At 47.1% G+C, this 17,070-nt stretch overlaps 1 protein-coding gene across 3 annotated transcripts in view; it reads right to left on the bottom strand.

Moving 5' to 3' along the window:
- Window positions 1-17,070, bottom strand: part of TMEM79 (transmembrane protein 79) — an 89,213-nt gene continuing 72,143 nt past the window's right edge. The window contains exons 1-4 of one of the 3 annotated variants that reach the window (XM_081968552.1): window positions 15,319-15,574; window positions 9,952-10,813; window positions 6,343-6,556; window positions 1-1,693 (exon numbers count right to left, since the gene is read on the bottom strand). In XM_081968552.1, the coding sequence (XP_081824678.1) occupies window positions 1,480-1,693; window positions 6,343-6,556; window positions 9,952-10,813; window positions 15,319-15,348 (1,320 nt within the window). In that variant the 5' untranslated portion in view covers window positions 15,349-15,574 and the 3' untranslated portion in view covers window positions 1-1,479. Of the gene's footprint in view, window positions 1,694-6,342; window positions 6,557-9,951; window positions 10,814-15,307; window positions 15,575-17,070 lie in introns of those variants that run through there. The other 2 variants (XM_081968554.1, XM_081968553.1) reach the window with 2 other exon arrangements.

Raw genomic sequence — 17,070 nt, 5'->3', positions numbered from 1 at the left:
TGTGCCATAGGTTCGCCATCACGGTTCTAGTCCAACCCCCTGTTTGAGTACGGCTGTCTATGACAACGGCTGACTAATCTCTTCTTCAAAACCTCCAACAATGGAGCACCCCAGCTCTTGGACACAAGCTGTTCCATTTGTTAATTGTTTGCACAGTCAGGAAATTTCTCCAGGTTGGATCTATCTCTGAGGAATTTCCACCCATTGCTTCTTGTCCTGCCCTCCGGCGCTTTGGAGAATAAGTTTATGAAGGATTCCTATAATATAATTTTATTAAACTTCAGTGCACAAAATACGATGACGATGAAAATGCTATAATCAAGGAGAAAAGAGGGGAAAAAACCTTTGTAACTTCAGACTCCTTTCAGAACAGTAGAATGAACATCATAATAATGCTTTACTGTAGCCCCAACCTTTACATGACCTTTCTCTAACAAAAAAATAAAATACCTGCAGTAAATCCCCAAATCAAAGTTTCATTTGTTTCCTATCACAAGCACAAAGTCCAGAAGCGGTTTCCAGAGAGAAAAACGACGTTAGACGTATTCTTCTCTTCGCTTAAGGCATTTAATTTGGCCCTCTCTGCTAGGCTGCTAGTTTTCCCAACTATTCTTCCATTGTAGAAACAGTTTAGGAAGAATTCCGAGAAATTGGAAGAGGTTCAGAAAACGTCATGGGGAATGAACAGGGAAATGGAAATGAAGAGAACCCAATTTACATAGAACACAGAATCCTGGGGCTGGAAGGGACCTCGGAGGTCTTCTAGTCCAACCCTCTGCTCAAGCCAAGAATCGTCTCAGACAAACAGTTGTCCAGATTATTTTTGAAAACTTCCAGCAATGGAGCATCCACAATCAGGAGGTAAGTTGTTCCATCCATAATTGTTATTCATTGTTAATTAATTGTCAGGAAATTTCTCCTTACTTCTAGGTTGGATCTGTCTTTGACCAGCTTCCACTTCTTGTCCTGCCCTCTGGTGCCCTAGAGAATAAGTCAACCCCCTCTTCTTTGCAACAGCCCCCCAAATACTGGAAGACAACCATCCTAATTACCACCTTCGATTGAGGGACGTATTGAATTTCATGAACAATATTGAAGGGGATATGGAATGTGCCAACCCACCTTCCGTCTCTAAAGGCAGAAGAAGGTCCAAACTTGGGTTCTTTCCTTCCAAGAACAAAGGATGCCTTCAAGGGGTAGGAAGTCACCCAGGTGAAGGTCATGAAGGACTTCTAAATAAGCTGACCGAGGCTCCAATGGTGCAGAGCAGAGATGGGCTTCTTTCCAAGGAGTTGAGGAGCTGAGGTTAGCCAGTCTTCTCAACTGGGTTGCTTTCACTGGTTTGGACAGAGGCAGGGTGAGACTACATGGACTCAGGGGGCTCCTCCCAATTATACAGTTGGACAAGGATGGAAATGAGCCCAGCAGCGGTTCAGAAAGAAGACTGGGACATTTCTTGGCTTGGGGCTCTGCCCAGCTTCACCCCCAGTACCAGGACCTGGGGACGTCCAGCTCCTCCTTCTGCAACGGGGTAGCCGCCTTGGGACTCCGCACAGCAAACATGTTCTCCGTGTCCAGCAGAAACATGCTGTAGAGGTTGAAGAGCAACATGGCGACCAGGGGGAGGAAGGTCAGACCGAATCCGAAGCCTCGGAACGAACGACCCATGGCGTATGCCAGCCAGTAGAGAAGCCTGGAAGGGCGAGAAAGAAAAATGGTTAAAAAAAGTCAAAATGGCAGCCATGATGGTGAATGTCAACTCATAAAGCATTTGCATGCCTGTTATCAAGTTGCCATGAAAGGGGGGAAGAGCATTCCATGCATACCTTCGGCTAGAGTCGGATTTCAGATTATTACAGCAGGCTTGTGAGGCGTGCACCTCGTTGGAGAATGTGATTTATGACACAGACTGAGAGGAGGGATAAAACAGGCAAAGTTCAGCCATAATTTAAATGAGGTCAGATCTGACTGCAGTGTGGTATTGCTGAAATAGTGTTCCTAATAAATGACTGGATTTCTTTTGAAACTTGGCTCGAGGCTCATGAATTAATTCGGGCATCCAAGCATCGCATCCATGACCGCATGCTAAAAAGGCACTGCGTGCGCATGCTCATCAGGGATGCACCCTGGAAGAGAATCTGCCAAGCGGGCATACATGTGCCGGGAAATGAACTTCCGGTTTCCAGAGTGCGCATGCCCACTTGTCAGCTTCTCCACTGGGGGGCATCCCCAATGAGTGTATGCACCATCATTTCGGACAGATGGCTGTCCAGTCTCGTCTTAAAAGCCTCTATGGACGAAGCACCCACAACATCTTATATTTATGCTTGTTAATTGGGTCATGGTTTATTTTTTGTTAATCTATGTTATGTTTTTGCAAGATTTCACCACTATGGAGCTCAAGACAGCTGAGGTTTGCAACAACCACCCTGACGAGGCAGTTGCCAGTTTGGGGTTTCTATCTTGAGGAAATCCAGCTCTTGTCTTCCAGCCTCCTGGAAACTCAGAAAGACCCCATGACTCTTTAACACACATTAAAACTGTTCATTGCCTGTGATCTACTGTATCTCTTTTCTAAATCTCTAAATCCACGCACCCCTCCCTCAGATCTGCCCAGCAGTTGTATCACACTAACTTCAATGTAACATCCCAGTGGAGATTTCCCAGTGGCTGGGAAGTTCTGGGAATTGCCAGTTGCCAAAGTTGGGAAACACTAGTCTAGCCACTACATGTATCTGATGGTGTTGCAACTCACAAAAGAATACACCCAGTTGTAAAATCTCCATTTAGAAAAAAGTGCCACCAGACTCCCATCGGGTTCTTTTTGCCACCAGAAACGGCTGCAGTTCTCCTTTCAGTGCACCAAAATATATTGAAAGGCTTTTTAATCAGTGGTGAAATTCAATTTTTTTTACTACTGGTTCTGTGGGGATGATGGGGGAAGGATACTGCAAAATCCCCATTTCCTCCCGATCAGCTGGGACTTGGGAGGCAGAGAATAGATGGGGGCGAGGCCAGCCAGAGGTGGTATTTGCCCGTTCTCCAAACTACTCAAAATTTCCGCTATCGGTTCTCCAGAATCTGTCGGAACCCGCTGAATTTCACCCCTGCTTTTAATATACTTTTGTTTTCCCAAAAATAAGACTGCACACTGGCCAGCTGACTTGGCTGTTTTTCGCCATCCCTGAAGCCTCCGGAGGGCGAAAAACAACCCAATGAGCAGACCATTCAGGAATGGACTACTGGTTTGTGTGTTGGGCCATTTTTCATGCTCCAGAGTGCAAAAAATGGCCCTATGGGTAAACAGGAAGTCCATTCCCGAACTTCCGGTTTGCCCTCCGGAGGCCCTCTGAGGTGGGGGGGTGTTTTCACCCTCCCCAGGCTCCTAGAAACCCTCTGGAGCCTGTGGAGGGCAGAAAATGGGTTTATCGCATGGCAAAAGGGAGGGGCACATGCATAGCATTATGGGTGTGGACACGCCCACGCATGACCCCCCTGCGCTCCCCCTGCTTTTGGCCTGCGATGGGAAAAAGGTTAGCCATTACTGATCTAGGCCATCCACGCCCCGACACCCTGCCTTGCCTCACAGCCCCAACACACTGCTCAGCCGCCTCCGCGAGCAAGCAGAAATGGGCCAGTGGCCACATGGGCTCCTGCTGTACGCGGCTGCTGGTGCTGCTGCCACGAGGCAGGTGTCGGCATGGATGACCAGGCTGCAGGGGCCCTGCATGTGGGGCAGCTCCACCACCCTCCTTCGCCTCGCGGCACTGCAAGCAACATGACAAAATGGGTGGGAGGCTGTCTGCAGGCTTTTAAGTAGGGCTTATTTTGGGTGTGTGTGTAGGTGCACGTGTAAAAACATGCTAGGGCTTGGCAACCTTACTCAAAGAGCCACAAAGGTCCTAACCAGAAGCCCCCCGTTCAATTCTGAAGCCGACCACCATAGAGTCTCCTCCTAGCGTAGCGTCATTTTTCCTCTACTTGTCCTAGCCGAAAGCCCTATCAACTGGAGCCGACCGGCCACAGGAAGCCGTAGCAGAGAGATGAAAGAGCCACATGCAGCTCCGGAGCCACATGCGGCTCCGGAGCCACAGTTTGCTGACCCCTTATTTTCATGATAGGTCTTATGTTCGGGAAAACGGTATTAAAGGACTTCTAAGTCAAGTGTACTGTCAACAGGATGGAGATTTCCCAAGAATTGTTTTTTCCATCTTAAAAATAAAAAAAAAACAGGAGCCTGTTGTTGACAGATTCGTCTCACTAACACATTTCAATAACATTTTTGTGTCAAAATTGGCCCCTTGAACACTTTTATTTACTTAACCTTGTTTTTCAACCATAGCCCCTTGAAGAGGGCTAGACTTCAACTCCCAGAATTCCCAGGCAGCATGCTTTGTAAACATGTGGACTTCAAGTTCGAACAGCTTAGGCTGGCTAGGGCAGGGGTCAGCAACCTGTGGCTCTGGAGCCTCATGTGGCTCTTTCATGCCTCTGCTGCAGCTCCCTGTCGCTCAAAATATGTGCCAGAACCTCCAATGTGAGACTCCTGCCGGCACGGAATTTATTGAGCTTTTACAGCCCCATTAGGTTTTGTGGCTCCCGGTGTTTTCTTTTGTGTGGGAAACGGATCCAAACGGCTCTTCTAGTGTTTAAAGTTTGCCGACCCCTGGGCTAGGGAATTCTGGGAGTTGAAGTCTATGGAGCCATGGTTGAAAAACAAGGATAAATGATGGAAGAATAACAAGAGTTGGAAGCAGTGACGTGCAGGCAGGGGAGGCACCGCCTCACCACTGTCATCATGAAAAGAAAAAAAAATGTAAAAGGAAAAAAGGCAAGAGTTGAGGTCAGGCTGAGCTAGTTGCTGCCTCACCATGGATGACTCTGCTTAACTGTTTAAAAAAGCCTCTAAAAAAGCGCCCTCTACTATGAGGCAGGAGAACTGCATGCCTCACCTAGTCCGACTTTAGGCGTTTTATGATCACTCGAGCAGAGTTAAGCGAGGGTTAAAAGCCTAAAAATTCCTGACGTAGGTGAGGCACGCAGTTCTCCTGCCTCATAGTAGAGGGCGCTCGTTTGGGCGTGGCTTCTTCAGAGGACCCGAGGCAAGAGCAGAGTTGAAATCCTCTCTGAAACAGCTGAAAAAGGTACGTGTGGGTCGGAGGGAGGGGGAGGAATTCACACTTCATCCTCCTGGTGCGGGGCTTTGGGCAAAGGCTGGAGAGAAGGGTTAGGGTTTGATTGCAGGCAGAGCCACGCTGCCTTTTCAAACCTGTAATCAGTGAAGCTGGACTGGATCCTTCTGGGGCTGGGGGAAAGTGTGTTTAGTCCAATCCAACTTGTGTGTGTGTGTGTTTGAGAGAGGGGGGAGTGAGGGAGAGATGGAGGAAGGAGGGGAAGGGAGAAGAAAAGGAAAGAAGGAAAATTCTTTCACAAAGGAGAAAAACATGCTGTTGCTTTAAATCGGAACTGAGCATGCCTGGCTGTGGAATTCTGGGAGTTGAAGTCCACAAGTTAAAAAAAATTTGAAACCCACCACTGGGCCAGTGCCTCACCAGCCATAAACCTCACTGCACGTCACTGGTTGGAAGGGACCTCGGAGGTCTTCTAGTCCAACCCTGTGAAGGTCACATAGCCAGCTGAGAGTTCAAACTCCCCTTTAATGCTCCAGATTTCCCGCCAAACGCTCCCATGCTCTTGATAAGTCCCAGGGCAAAACGTGCACACACGCACACATATCCAGCAGCCTCTGGCTGCACCCAATCCAGCAAAATAAGGAACAAGGTGCTGAGTCTACAAAGTCAGGAAGAAGCAAGCAGTCCTGCAAACTCCAAATGTCTCCACAGGCACACCCGGTTCTACCAATTCCACATTTGTTCCCGACAAACGCCCCTCCCCATAGCGTCTCCTTAAATCTCACTCCCCAGGTGTGCCTTGTGAAGAGGGGCGGGGCACTCTCCTCCCGAGTAGCCTGCTCAGTCTGCGCTGTTCTCACCTTCTCTCTAGTCTCCGTGCTCGGGGATCAGGAGGTGGGTGGTCCTTGCTCATTGCTCCTCGTGTCCACTGCTTGCCCTCTCATCCTGCCCCAGTTTCTCCCTGCCTACAAGCTGTCCTAATCCTGAGGAGCCCTGGGCTGCCTCGGCCTGCTCCTCCCCACATTCCTACGAAGCCACCCCCTCGCTCTCCATCAGCTCCAGCTCCATCTTGTCATCCTCTTCAGATTCAGGCTCCGACAGGGACATGACAAACCCACCGCTCAAGCAGGAGACTCTGTACCAGACGAATGGCTCCAACCCAGAGGAAGGGCCCAGAAGTGACAGGAGAGGTGATCTGCCTGTTTCTTACCGTGAGATGGCAAAAAGGCCCGTCAGCAGCGGGATCAGCTTGAGCTCTTCCTGGGACAGGTAGGTGGAAAGGACAGCGATGTTGAAGAAGTAAAGAATGAAGAGGTCGACCGACTGGGAGACGAAATGCCGATGGATCTCCACCTCCCGACTCAGCTCCTCAAAAGGCTGTAGGGAGGGGGCACAAAGGCGGGACACCCCGTAAACCATCATCCCTGCAGGGGAAGAGGGACAGGAGGAAGGGGTCAAGAAAGACTGGCTCTATTGTGGTCTGCCAGCGGCCTGCAGAGCTGGCAGCAGATTCGGACAGTGAGGAGGTTGGGGATGAACGTGGCCCAGTCCTGGAGTCTGGGGAAGGCTCTGATGAGGGCTCTTATGTCGGAGACAGAGAGGGGGCCAGGCCATCTGGGAGTTATGTGCTGCCTAAGGAGTCTCTGGAGCCTCCACAGTCGGGCATCAGCAAGACAGAGGAACAGGGGAATCCTGTTCCCAGTGTGTGCAAGCGCAGAGCTGCCAGAAGGCAAGAACAGTTAAGACAAAAGGAGTGACTCGGGTGTAAGGCTTGGAGATGATTGGTCACTCCCATAAGGCATAAAGGAGGAACAATGGCACATGAGACTTTGCAGGAAGCAACTTTGTTCGTTCTGGTCGGTATAAATTCTGAAGCTCTGTTTTGACTCTGCTCCGTGTGGCCTTGGAAAGCTAATTGCCAATTAGTCTTTGGCAGTGTTTCAAGGGAAATAAAGGTGGGTGCTTATCAGCCTTATCCTGAAAGACTTTGGCAGACTTCTGTCGGAATCTTTGCAAACTACTTGTGGCTCATTACGGGCTGTGAATGAACATAATTCACAGCAGTTGAAATAAAAAAAGGGATTTTGGGACTAAGCGTGGGTTTTGTACTGTCTCAGGAAGCCTAAGTCACAACAGACTCAAGGGGGACCTTATTGAATCACAAGAACTGGAAGGGACCTTGGAGGCCTTCTAGTCCAAGCAGGAGATCCTATATGATTTCAAACAAGTGACTATTCAGTCTCTTTAAAAGCCTTCCAGTAATGGAGCACCCACAACTTCTGGTGGCAAGCTGTTCCACTGGTTAATTGTCCTCCCTGTTAGGAAGTTTCTCCTTAGTTCCAGGCTGCTTCTCTCCTTGATTAGTTTCCATCCGTTGCTTCTCCTGCCTTCAAGTGTTTTATAAGTTGTACGCAATGAAATTTCATTTCCAATTAGTGTAGATTCAAAGTGACAACAAAGTCATTATTCTATTATATTCCTATTCTATCCTACCCTATTCCATATTTATTATTCTATTTCTATTCCTGTTCTTATTTCTGCTCTGTTCCGTTCCATTCCATGCCACATTCCATTATTTTTTATTCTATTCTATCCGATTCTATTCTATTCCATATTTATTATTCTATTCTTATTCCTTATTCTATTCCTTATTCTATTCTTTATTCTATTCCTTATTCTATTTCTATTCCATTCCATTCTTTTTTATCCTATCCTATCCTATTCCATATTTATTATTCTAGTCTATTCTATCCCATTCCATTCCATTCGTTTTATCCTATCCTATTCCATATTTATTATTCTATTACTATTCCTTATTCTATTCCATTCCATTTCATTTTCTATCTTCCTTGTGGAAGCCCCTCAAACATACTTACCGTATTTTTCGGAGTATAAGATGCACCTTTTTTCCTCAAAAAAGAGGCTGAAAATATGGATGTGTCTTATACACTGAATATAGCACTTTTGGCCTCCTGAACCCCCCCCCCCCCTTCACCAAAATGGCCGTGCAGAGTTTGTAGAAGGCTTTCAGAGAGCTCCTGGGGGCTGTGGAGCGCAGAAATGAGTGAAAAATGGGCTGTTTTTGCCCCCCCCCCGCCCCCCAGCAGCACTCTATAAGCCTCCCTAAGGCTATGCACGCAATTTTTTTTGACAAAAAACAGGCCCGTTTTCGCGAAAAACAGGGTGTTTTTTTTTCTTTTTTGCCCCCCTCTCTCCCAGGAGCACTCTGCAAGCCCCCCCAAGGCTATTCATGCCTTTTAAAACAACAACAACAACAACGGGCCTGTTTTTGTGAGGTTTGCAGAGTGCAGAAACCTTTTTTCCCCCTTTTGGAAAGCTCTTTAACTGATTGATGAGGATTAGATTGATCAAGTGCTTTGCCAGCAGAAACAAAGTCTCAGGTGCTGCAGATTGTCAGCGATTTCCTTCTCCAGCACATGGATAAATACACCTGGAAACATCTACCTATTCTCTCTCTCTCCCTGCCTATCTACTGTATTTCTCTCTCTCTTTCTCTCTCTCTCCCCTTCTATCTACCTACTCTCACTCTCTCTCCCTACCTACTGTATTTCTCTCTCTCTCTCTCTATCCCTCTATCTACCTACCTCGAGTCCCTTTTTGGGAGAGGGGGCGGTTTATAAATCCAAAGAAATAAATAAATAAAAATAAATAAATACCTACCTACTCTCTCTCTCTATCTCCCTACCTATCTACTGTATCTCTCTCTCTCTATCCCTCTATCTACCTATGTACCTACTCTCTCTCGCTTTCCCTACCTACCTACTGTTTTTTCTCTCTCTCTATCCCTCTATTTACCTACCTATCTACCTACTCTCTCTCCCTACATACCTACTGTATTTTTCTCTCTTTCTCTCCCTCTCTATCCCTCTATCTACCTACCTACTTTTTTTTGCCTCTTCAAAACCTTGGTGCGTCTTATACTCTGAAAAATATGGTAGCTCCCTGAGCCATTCATCTGATGATTTAGCCTTCAGACTTCAAGCAGATCATTCTGCACCTGGGGTAGAATTCCGAAGGGGCTGGGGCAGAGATGGATTGCTACCCATTTGGCCTGGAACAGGCGAGCGGGTAGTAGCGTCAGTGGGAGGCTCTGCCCATCCGCCCGGACCAGTGGTGGGTTCCGGATCCCGTTGCATGCAGCAACGGGGCCCGGCATCCACCCCGTGGATGCGTGCATGCGTTCTTACCACCCGCGACGCTCCAGTTGCTCGGCGGAACGTCACACAGGCGCCATACGCTATATGCGTGTGTGCGAAAGCCCCGATCAGCTCAAATAGCGGTAACGAGAGCAAGCGGGCGGGCCTTCTGGAGCACCGTACTGGAACAGTACCTGGTGCTCCCAGAAGGCACCGGTATACCGGTACCGGGGTGTACCAGTCGTATCCCACCACTGGCCTGGACACTTCTGTGCATGTGTAGAAATGGTGCCCGTGAGCGCAGGAGTGCACCCGAACCAGTAGTAAAAAAATTGGCAACCCACAACTGGGCTGAGGGGCAATTCCCATCATCCTTAAGGAAGGCCTAACTTTATTTTTAGGGGGGGGGATTGGCGCTCTATTTATTCTCCAAGCAACTGAAAACACAACAAGAAGCAACGGATGGAAACTAATCCAGGAGAGAAGCAGCCTGGAACTAAGAAATTTCCTAAGAGTGAGCACAATTAGCCAGTGGAACAGCTTGCCACCTGAAGTTGTGGGTGCTCCAATTCTGGGGAACGAATCGAGGGGACTCTGTGCTGACGATGAACAGCAGCTTCCCCTGCCTGGCACCTTCTCCATGGCAAGCAGACCCCACTCACCTAAAATGATGGGGAAAGTGGCAAACACCCCGCAGCGCAGTGTGTACACCAGTCGGGCGCTCATGCTCTCCATGACGGGAACGTCGAAGGGCAGGAAGACGTAAGCGCTGTAGACCAAGCCCGGGAAGACAATCAGGGCGGTAGTCATGGAAGCCACGGCTTTGAGGTTGGCCGAGTTGCAGCAACCCTTCGTCCGGCAACAATGGGTCTGCGACAGCTCCCCGGCAGGATCAGGGAGGTCATGCGAACAGGCTGAGTAGTCTTGGGCAAGGAAGGTCTGCTGTTCAGGGTCGGCCTTCTCCTCCTGGTACGGTGCCCTATCCTGCAGTGGCACGTCCAGCTGCCATGGCTGCTTCCTGTGGCTCCTGGGACGGCGTTCGATGCAGAGGGGGTTGATGGGGACGAAGGCGTGGGCCGCCACGGCAGACATCCCACTGCCCTCCTCGTCCTCCAGAGGCTTCAGGAAAGCCTGATGGTCCATGGCTGCCTTCATGCTCCCTTCAGGGCTTGGCTGGGCATCCATCTCCAAAACCCTGGGCATCTCGCCCATTTTGTCATGTTGGGCTCGGTCCCAGGGTAAAGTCGCCTCGGTGTCTTCTGAACTCGGCTCCTGGGTGTGAGTGTGGGTGGGCTGGGCAGCAGGGGACATGTCCTTCCCCAGGGGCACCATCGCCACGTCTTCCGAAGGAACCACGGCCGACATCGTCAAACTGTTTCGGAAAAAGTTGGTTCCGTATCTGCTGAGCTTTTTTTCCCCCTTGCTAAATCTTTGCAGGCTCCATTCCTTCTTCCCCAGCACGGGAAGACGATCTGGGAAAAGGGGCCATGAAACTCTCAGGATGTGCTGCGGGCAGTTCTTGCCCTGTAAAAGGGATGGAAAAATAGAAATAAATTGGTTTGGAGACAGCCAAGAGATTACCGGGGATGGCTCCAAGGCCTCTCCGCTGAACAGAAATCGGCAAGAAGCAGCAAAAAGGAAATCTTTTGTTTTGTCGGTCGTCAAGCTTGAAAGGAGAATTACCCATTTTAAGAATTTTAAAACCACTTTGAAACAAAGATGTGGAGACTCTGGAAAGAGGGCAGAGAAGAGCGACAGAGATGATTAGGAGCTGGAGGCTAAAACATACTACAAAGAACAGTTGCAGGAATTGGGTATATCTAATCTAGTGAAAAGAAGGACCAGGGGGTGACATGAGAGCAGTCTTCCAATATTTGGGGTGGGGTGGGGCTGCCACAAAGAAGGAGGGGGGAGAGTTAACTTGCTCTCCAAAGCACCTGAAGGCAGGACAAGAAACAATGGATGGAAACCAATCAAGGAGAAAAGCAGCCTAGAACTTAGGAGGAATTTACTGTTGGCGAGAACAATTAGTCATTGGCACAGCTTCCCTCCAGCAGTTGTGAGTGCTCCATCACTGGTAGCTTTTAAGAAGAGATTAGACAACATTTGTCCAGGATAGGCTTCTTGCTTGAGCGGGATTTGGACTAGAAGACCTCTGCAGTCCCTTCCAACTCTATGATTTTATGAGACAGATAAGATGATAGAGGTAGGCAGGCAGGCAGGCAGGCAGGCAGACAGATAGATAGATAGATGATGGATGGAGATAGAGATAGATGGGTAGATAATGGATGGATGGATAGAGATAGATAGATGATAGATGATACATAGATAGATAGATAGATAGATGATAGATAGATAGATAGATAGATAGATAGATAGATAGATAGATAGATAGATAGATGGATAGATAGGGTTGATGGATAGATGGATGGATGGAGATAGATAGAGATGAATGGATGATGGATGGATATAGATAATAGATGGATGGATGGATGGATGGATGGATGGATGGATGGATAGATAGATAGATAGATAGATAGATAGATGGAGATGGAAATAGGTAGGTAGAGATAGAGATGGATGGATAGATAGATGATAGATAGATAGATAGATAGATAGATAGATAGATAGATAGATGATAGTGATGATGGATGGATGGATGGATAGATGGAGATGGAGATAGGTAGGTAGAGATAGATAGAGATGGATGGATAGATAGATAGTGATGATGGATGGATAGATAGATAGATAGATAGATAGATAGATAGATAGATAGATAGATAGATAGATAGTGATGATAGATGGATGGATAGATAGATGGAAATGGAGATAGGTAGGTAGAGATAGAGATGGATGGATAGATAGATAGTGATGATGGATGGATGGATAGATGGAGATGGAGATAGGTAGGTAGCGATAGAGATGGATGGATAGATAGATAGTGATGATGGATGGATAGATAGATGGAAATGGAGATAGGTAGGTAGAGATAGAGATGGATGGATAGATAGATAGTGATGATGGATGGATAGATAGATGGAGATGGAGATAGGTAGGTAGAGATGGATGGATAGATAGATAAGATAGTGATGATAGATGGATGGATGGATGGATGGATGGATAGATAGATCGATCAGAGGTGAAATTCAACAGGTTCTGGAGAACTGGTAGCAGGAATTTTGAGTAGTTCAGAGAACTGGCAAATACCACCTCTGCCAAAAGTGGGGGGAGCACAGGGGGGTCGTGTGCCAGCTTGCCACACCCATAATGCTATGCGCATGACCCCCCACCAGCGTGCGCGCATGCGCACAATCAGCAACCTCCCCCCCCCTGCTTTTGCTGCAGTTTTTTTCGCCTTCCCCAGGCTCCAGAGGCTTTGTAGGAGCCTGGGGAGGGTGAAAACAGCCTCCCCCGCCATCCCGGACACCCTCCGGAGGTCTCAGGAACTTCCCTGAAGCCTCCGGAAGGTGAAAACCTACTGGGAACCCGGAAGTTCAGGAATGGTGACTTCTGGTTTGTCGGTAGGGGCATTTCTTGCCCTCCCGAGCCTTCAGGGAAGCCTCCTGAAGGCCTCTGAAGGCTCCAGAGGTCGAAAATCGGCCCTCACCATTCCCAAACTTCTGGGTTTCCCCATAGGGCCAATTTTCGACCTCCAGAGCCTTCAGGAGGCTTCTCACCATTCATTTTGTTAGGTAGCGCCCCATTTTCAAGTCTGTCAAGATCCATCTGGATCTTGAGCCTGTCTTCTTCGGGTGTTGGCTAGAAGTCCAATCGTCTTAAAATGACTGGTTGAAAAACACTCAAGTATAAATTACAGTGCATTGTTACTGTGCCTCAGGTAAGGTTAGATGCTTGTTAATTTAATAACCAGTTGGGTTAATTCCTTGGCAACAATATAAAAGTAGTTTGTCGTAGATGACCATGGAGATTCTCCGTCACCCAGGTCCTGGTTTTTCAAGAGACAACTGGACTTTCTGGTTTTTTCTTTGAAGACATTTCTCTACCAATCCAAGAAGCTTCTTCAGCTCTGATTGGATGGTGGGGAATGGAAGGATTGATCCTCCTTGCAGACAGCTGGTCATTTGCATCCTTTTAGAGGATCGCTGAGGCCACTTGGAGGCTTATTTGTGTCCTCAGGGTCACCTGAATGGTGCAAATAGTTCCTGTGGAGTGCAATTTTTCCCTCTGGAAATCTGTTCCCACTCCCACACCATTCCAAGGGTGTCTACCCCAAATTTAATAGCTAAAGGTCTGTAGAGCTTCTCGGTCATCCCGGTCATGGTTGTCCCAAAGGTGTTTTTTTTTCAGGAGGCAACTGGACTTTCTCGTTTTTCTTTGAAGACATTTCACTTCTCATCCAAGAAGCTTCTTCAGCTCTGACTGGATGCTGGGGAAGGGAAGGATTTACACTCCTTGCAGACAGCTGGTCATTTGCATCCCTTTAGAGGGTCATTGAGGCCACTTAGAGGCTTATTTGTGTCCGGGTAAATGGGTCCTTCTACACCACACTTGAACCACTCAGGTGACCCTGATAAATCTCCAAGTGGCCTCAACAATCCTCTAAAACAAGGGTGTCAAACTCGATTTCATTGCAGGCCACATCAGGGTTGTGTTTGACTTTGGGGGGAGGCGTGTCTGCGATGGGCATGGCCAGCTTGACGTCATTCATGTCGGGATGCAGCTATGATGCATCCTGCCAGTGAAAATGGGCTCTCAAGCTCCGTTTTCAGCAGCGATGGCATCGTGCAACGCTCTGCCAGCAAAAACAGAACTTGGGAGGACCGCGCACGTCCCTCCGTTTTTACCAGCAGACGCACTGCAAGCCGGTCCTTCACTGTTTCCAAGGTGGCCAAGGGCCAGATTTAAGCACCCCGTGGGCCGGATCCGCCCCCCCGGGCCTTGAGTTTGACAGCCCTGCTCTAAAAGGATGCAAATGACCAGCTGTCTGCAAGGAGTATAAATCCTTATGTTCCCCATCATCCGGTCAGCTAAAGAAGCTTCTTGAAGCGAAATGTCTTCATGGAAAAAAGAAGAAAGTCCAGTTGCCTTCTAAAAAAACACCTCTCCATTTGGCCTCAACGATCCTCTAAAAGTATGCAAAAAAAGACTAGCTGTCTGCAAGGAGTATAAATCTTTCCATCTTCCACCATTTAGTCAGAGCCGAAGAAGCTTCTTGGATGAGAAGTGAAATGTCTTCAAAGAAAAACGAGAAAGTCCAGTTGCCTCCTGAAAAAAAGCCCTTTGGGATAACCAAGACCTGGATGAGGGAGAATCTCTACAGACTTTTAGCTACACAATTTGGGATGAAGACCCTTGGAATGATGTGGCAGTAGGAATGGATTTCCAGAGGGAAAAATTGCAGACTACATGAACCATTTGCACCACTCAGGTGACCTTGAAGACACAGATAAACCTCCAAGTGGCCTCATCAACCCTCTAAAAGGATGCAAATGACCAGCTGTCTGAAAGGAATATAAATCCTTCCCAGATAAACCTCCAAGTTGCCTCAACGACCCTCTAAAAGGATGCAAATGACTAGCTGCCTGCAAGGAATATAAATCCTTCCTAGATAAACCTCCAAGTGGCCTCAATGACCCTCTAAAAGGATACAAATGACCAGCTGCCTGCAAGGAATATAAATCCTTCCAGATAAACCTCCAAGTGCCTCAATGACCCTCTAAAAGGATGCAAATGACCAGCTGCCTGCAAGGAATATAAATCCTTCCTAGATAAACCTCCAAGTGGCCTCAATGACCTCTAAAAGGATACAAATGACCAGCTGCCTGCAAGGAATATAAATCCTTCCTAGATAAACCTCCAAGTGGCCTCAATGACCCTCTAAAAGGATACAAATGACCAGCTGTCTACAAGGAATATAAATCCTTCCCAGATAAACCTCCAAGTGCCTCAATGACCCTCTAAAAGGATGCAAATGACCAGCTGCCTGCAAGGAATATAAATCCTTCCTAGATAAACCTCCAAGTGGCCTCAACGATCCTCTAAAAGGATGTAAATGACCAGCTGTCTACAAGGAGGATCAATCCTTCCATTCTCGCCATCCAGCTCAGAGCTGAAGAAGCTTCTTGGATGAGAAGCGAAACGTCTTCAAAAGAAAAACCAGAAAGTCCAGTTGCCTCTTTGGTTTGTCATACGTTCTTCTGGCATGTTTTTTTTTCAACTTCCGCATCCAAATAACAGCCAGTTTTCGGCCCTTATCTTCATTTTGATATCCAACAGAATTTGCCTCCTGCTTTAAAACCAGGAAGGACGTAACCGCTCCTTTGTCAAACCTTAGTAAAACATTTTATCAGACAGACCAAGTTTTATAACCTCACTCATTACTTAATCAAATGTGATTTTCTGCTACTGTAGGCTAACCCACCGCTCCTCCTACAACTAACTTGTTGTAGAATTGGGTTATAAAGTTTTCCGTAAATCAGGATTTACTTCATTAGATGTGTGGATGTGTTGCTTTAAGTTGCTAGACTTCATCATTCTGGATCTGATTGCATTTATGCACAAAGGCACAGAAATGTTAAGGTTTACTAGGTAACATGTTGTAACCTAGCCACTGTGTCTTAAACGTAGATTAGTCGGCTGCGTATATTGAGGCAATTGTGGTTTAATCATGGCTAAGCAAACTACATAAAGTAGGAATCCAGACAAACCACTATTAAGCAACTCTGTTCTGGCCTAGTATGATGTGCAAACAAGCCGTTGTGAATATGAATATATGTGTGTGTGTGTGTGTTGTATTTGTGCTGATAAATAAATAAATGGAGATTAGTATAGATCTATTTCAAGCTATTTAGCTCTCATCAGCTAGCCATACCTTACTGGGATTTGAACCTGGGCTGATGAGAGCTAAATAGCTTGAAATAGATCTATACTAGTCTCCCTTTATTTATTTATCAGCACAAATACAACACAAATGTAACAAAGGCAACATTAAAAATATGGTTTTCTGCCTGGATGGTCCATATATATATATACACATACACACACATACACACACACACACACACACACACACACACACACACAAATCCATTTATATATAAACCCAGCAGAGAAAAACAACAAGAAGTGAAGTTGTGTACAAAATGCAGTGAACTGACTGTTTGAAGAAAGTAACCATAAAGCTACATACCAGTGTAGTATTTCAGCCCCACTCCTCATCTGGTATGTGTGTTGGTGTGTGTGGGGGTGAAGGTACAGATAATCCTTGACTTACGACCACAATTGATCGCAACGTTTACGTTGCTAAAGGAAAAAATTTGCCCTGTTTTACGACTTTTCTTGCTATGTTTAAGTGAATCACTGCAGGTTTTAAGTTAGTCACACGGTTGTTAAGTGGATCAGGCTTCCCCCTTGACTTGGCTTGGCAGAAGGTCGCAAAAGCGGATCGCATGACCCAGGGAGACGCTGCGGCCGTCATAAATATGAGTCAGTCAAGCGGCCAAATTTTGATCACAAGATTGCAAAGTGTGAAGAAAAGAAACCTTCATGTGACTTTTTTTTCCAGTAGCGTGGCAACTTTGAATGGTCGCTAAACAGACTGTTGTAAGTCGAGGACTACCTCTGTTTCAGTAGTGATTACACATTTGGCTACCGGATCAAAAAACTTCCTGGATTTGCACAACGCATCGAACGATTCGCGTGAAAACGACACGAATCAAAGGTGTCACAACAGGCTGAGAGGTCAAAAAATCCAAGCAGGGAGCAGGCAGAAACCCAACCGGTTGAGCCCCAGGAAGGATCTGACTGTATTTAGGAGTGAA

Source organism: Natrix helvetica (assembly GCF_964273705.1).
Source record: "Natrix helvetica genome assembly, chromosome: 16".
NCBI lineage: Eukaryota > Metazoa > Chordata > Lepidosauria > Squamata > Natricidae > Natrix > Natrix helvetica.
The sequence above is the reverse complement of the archived record's forward strand: the minus strand, read 5'-3'. Positions and strand labels throughout refer to the sequence as shown.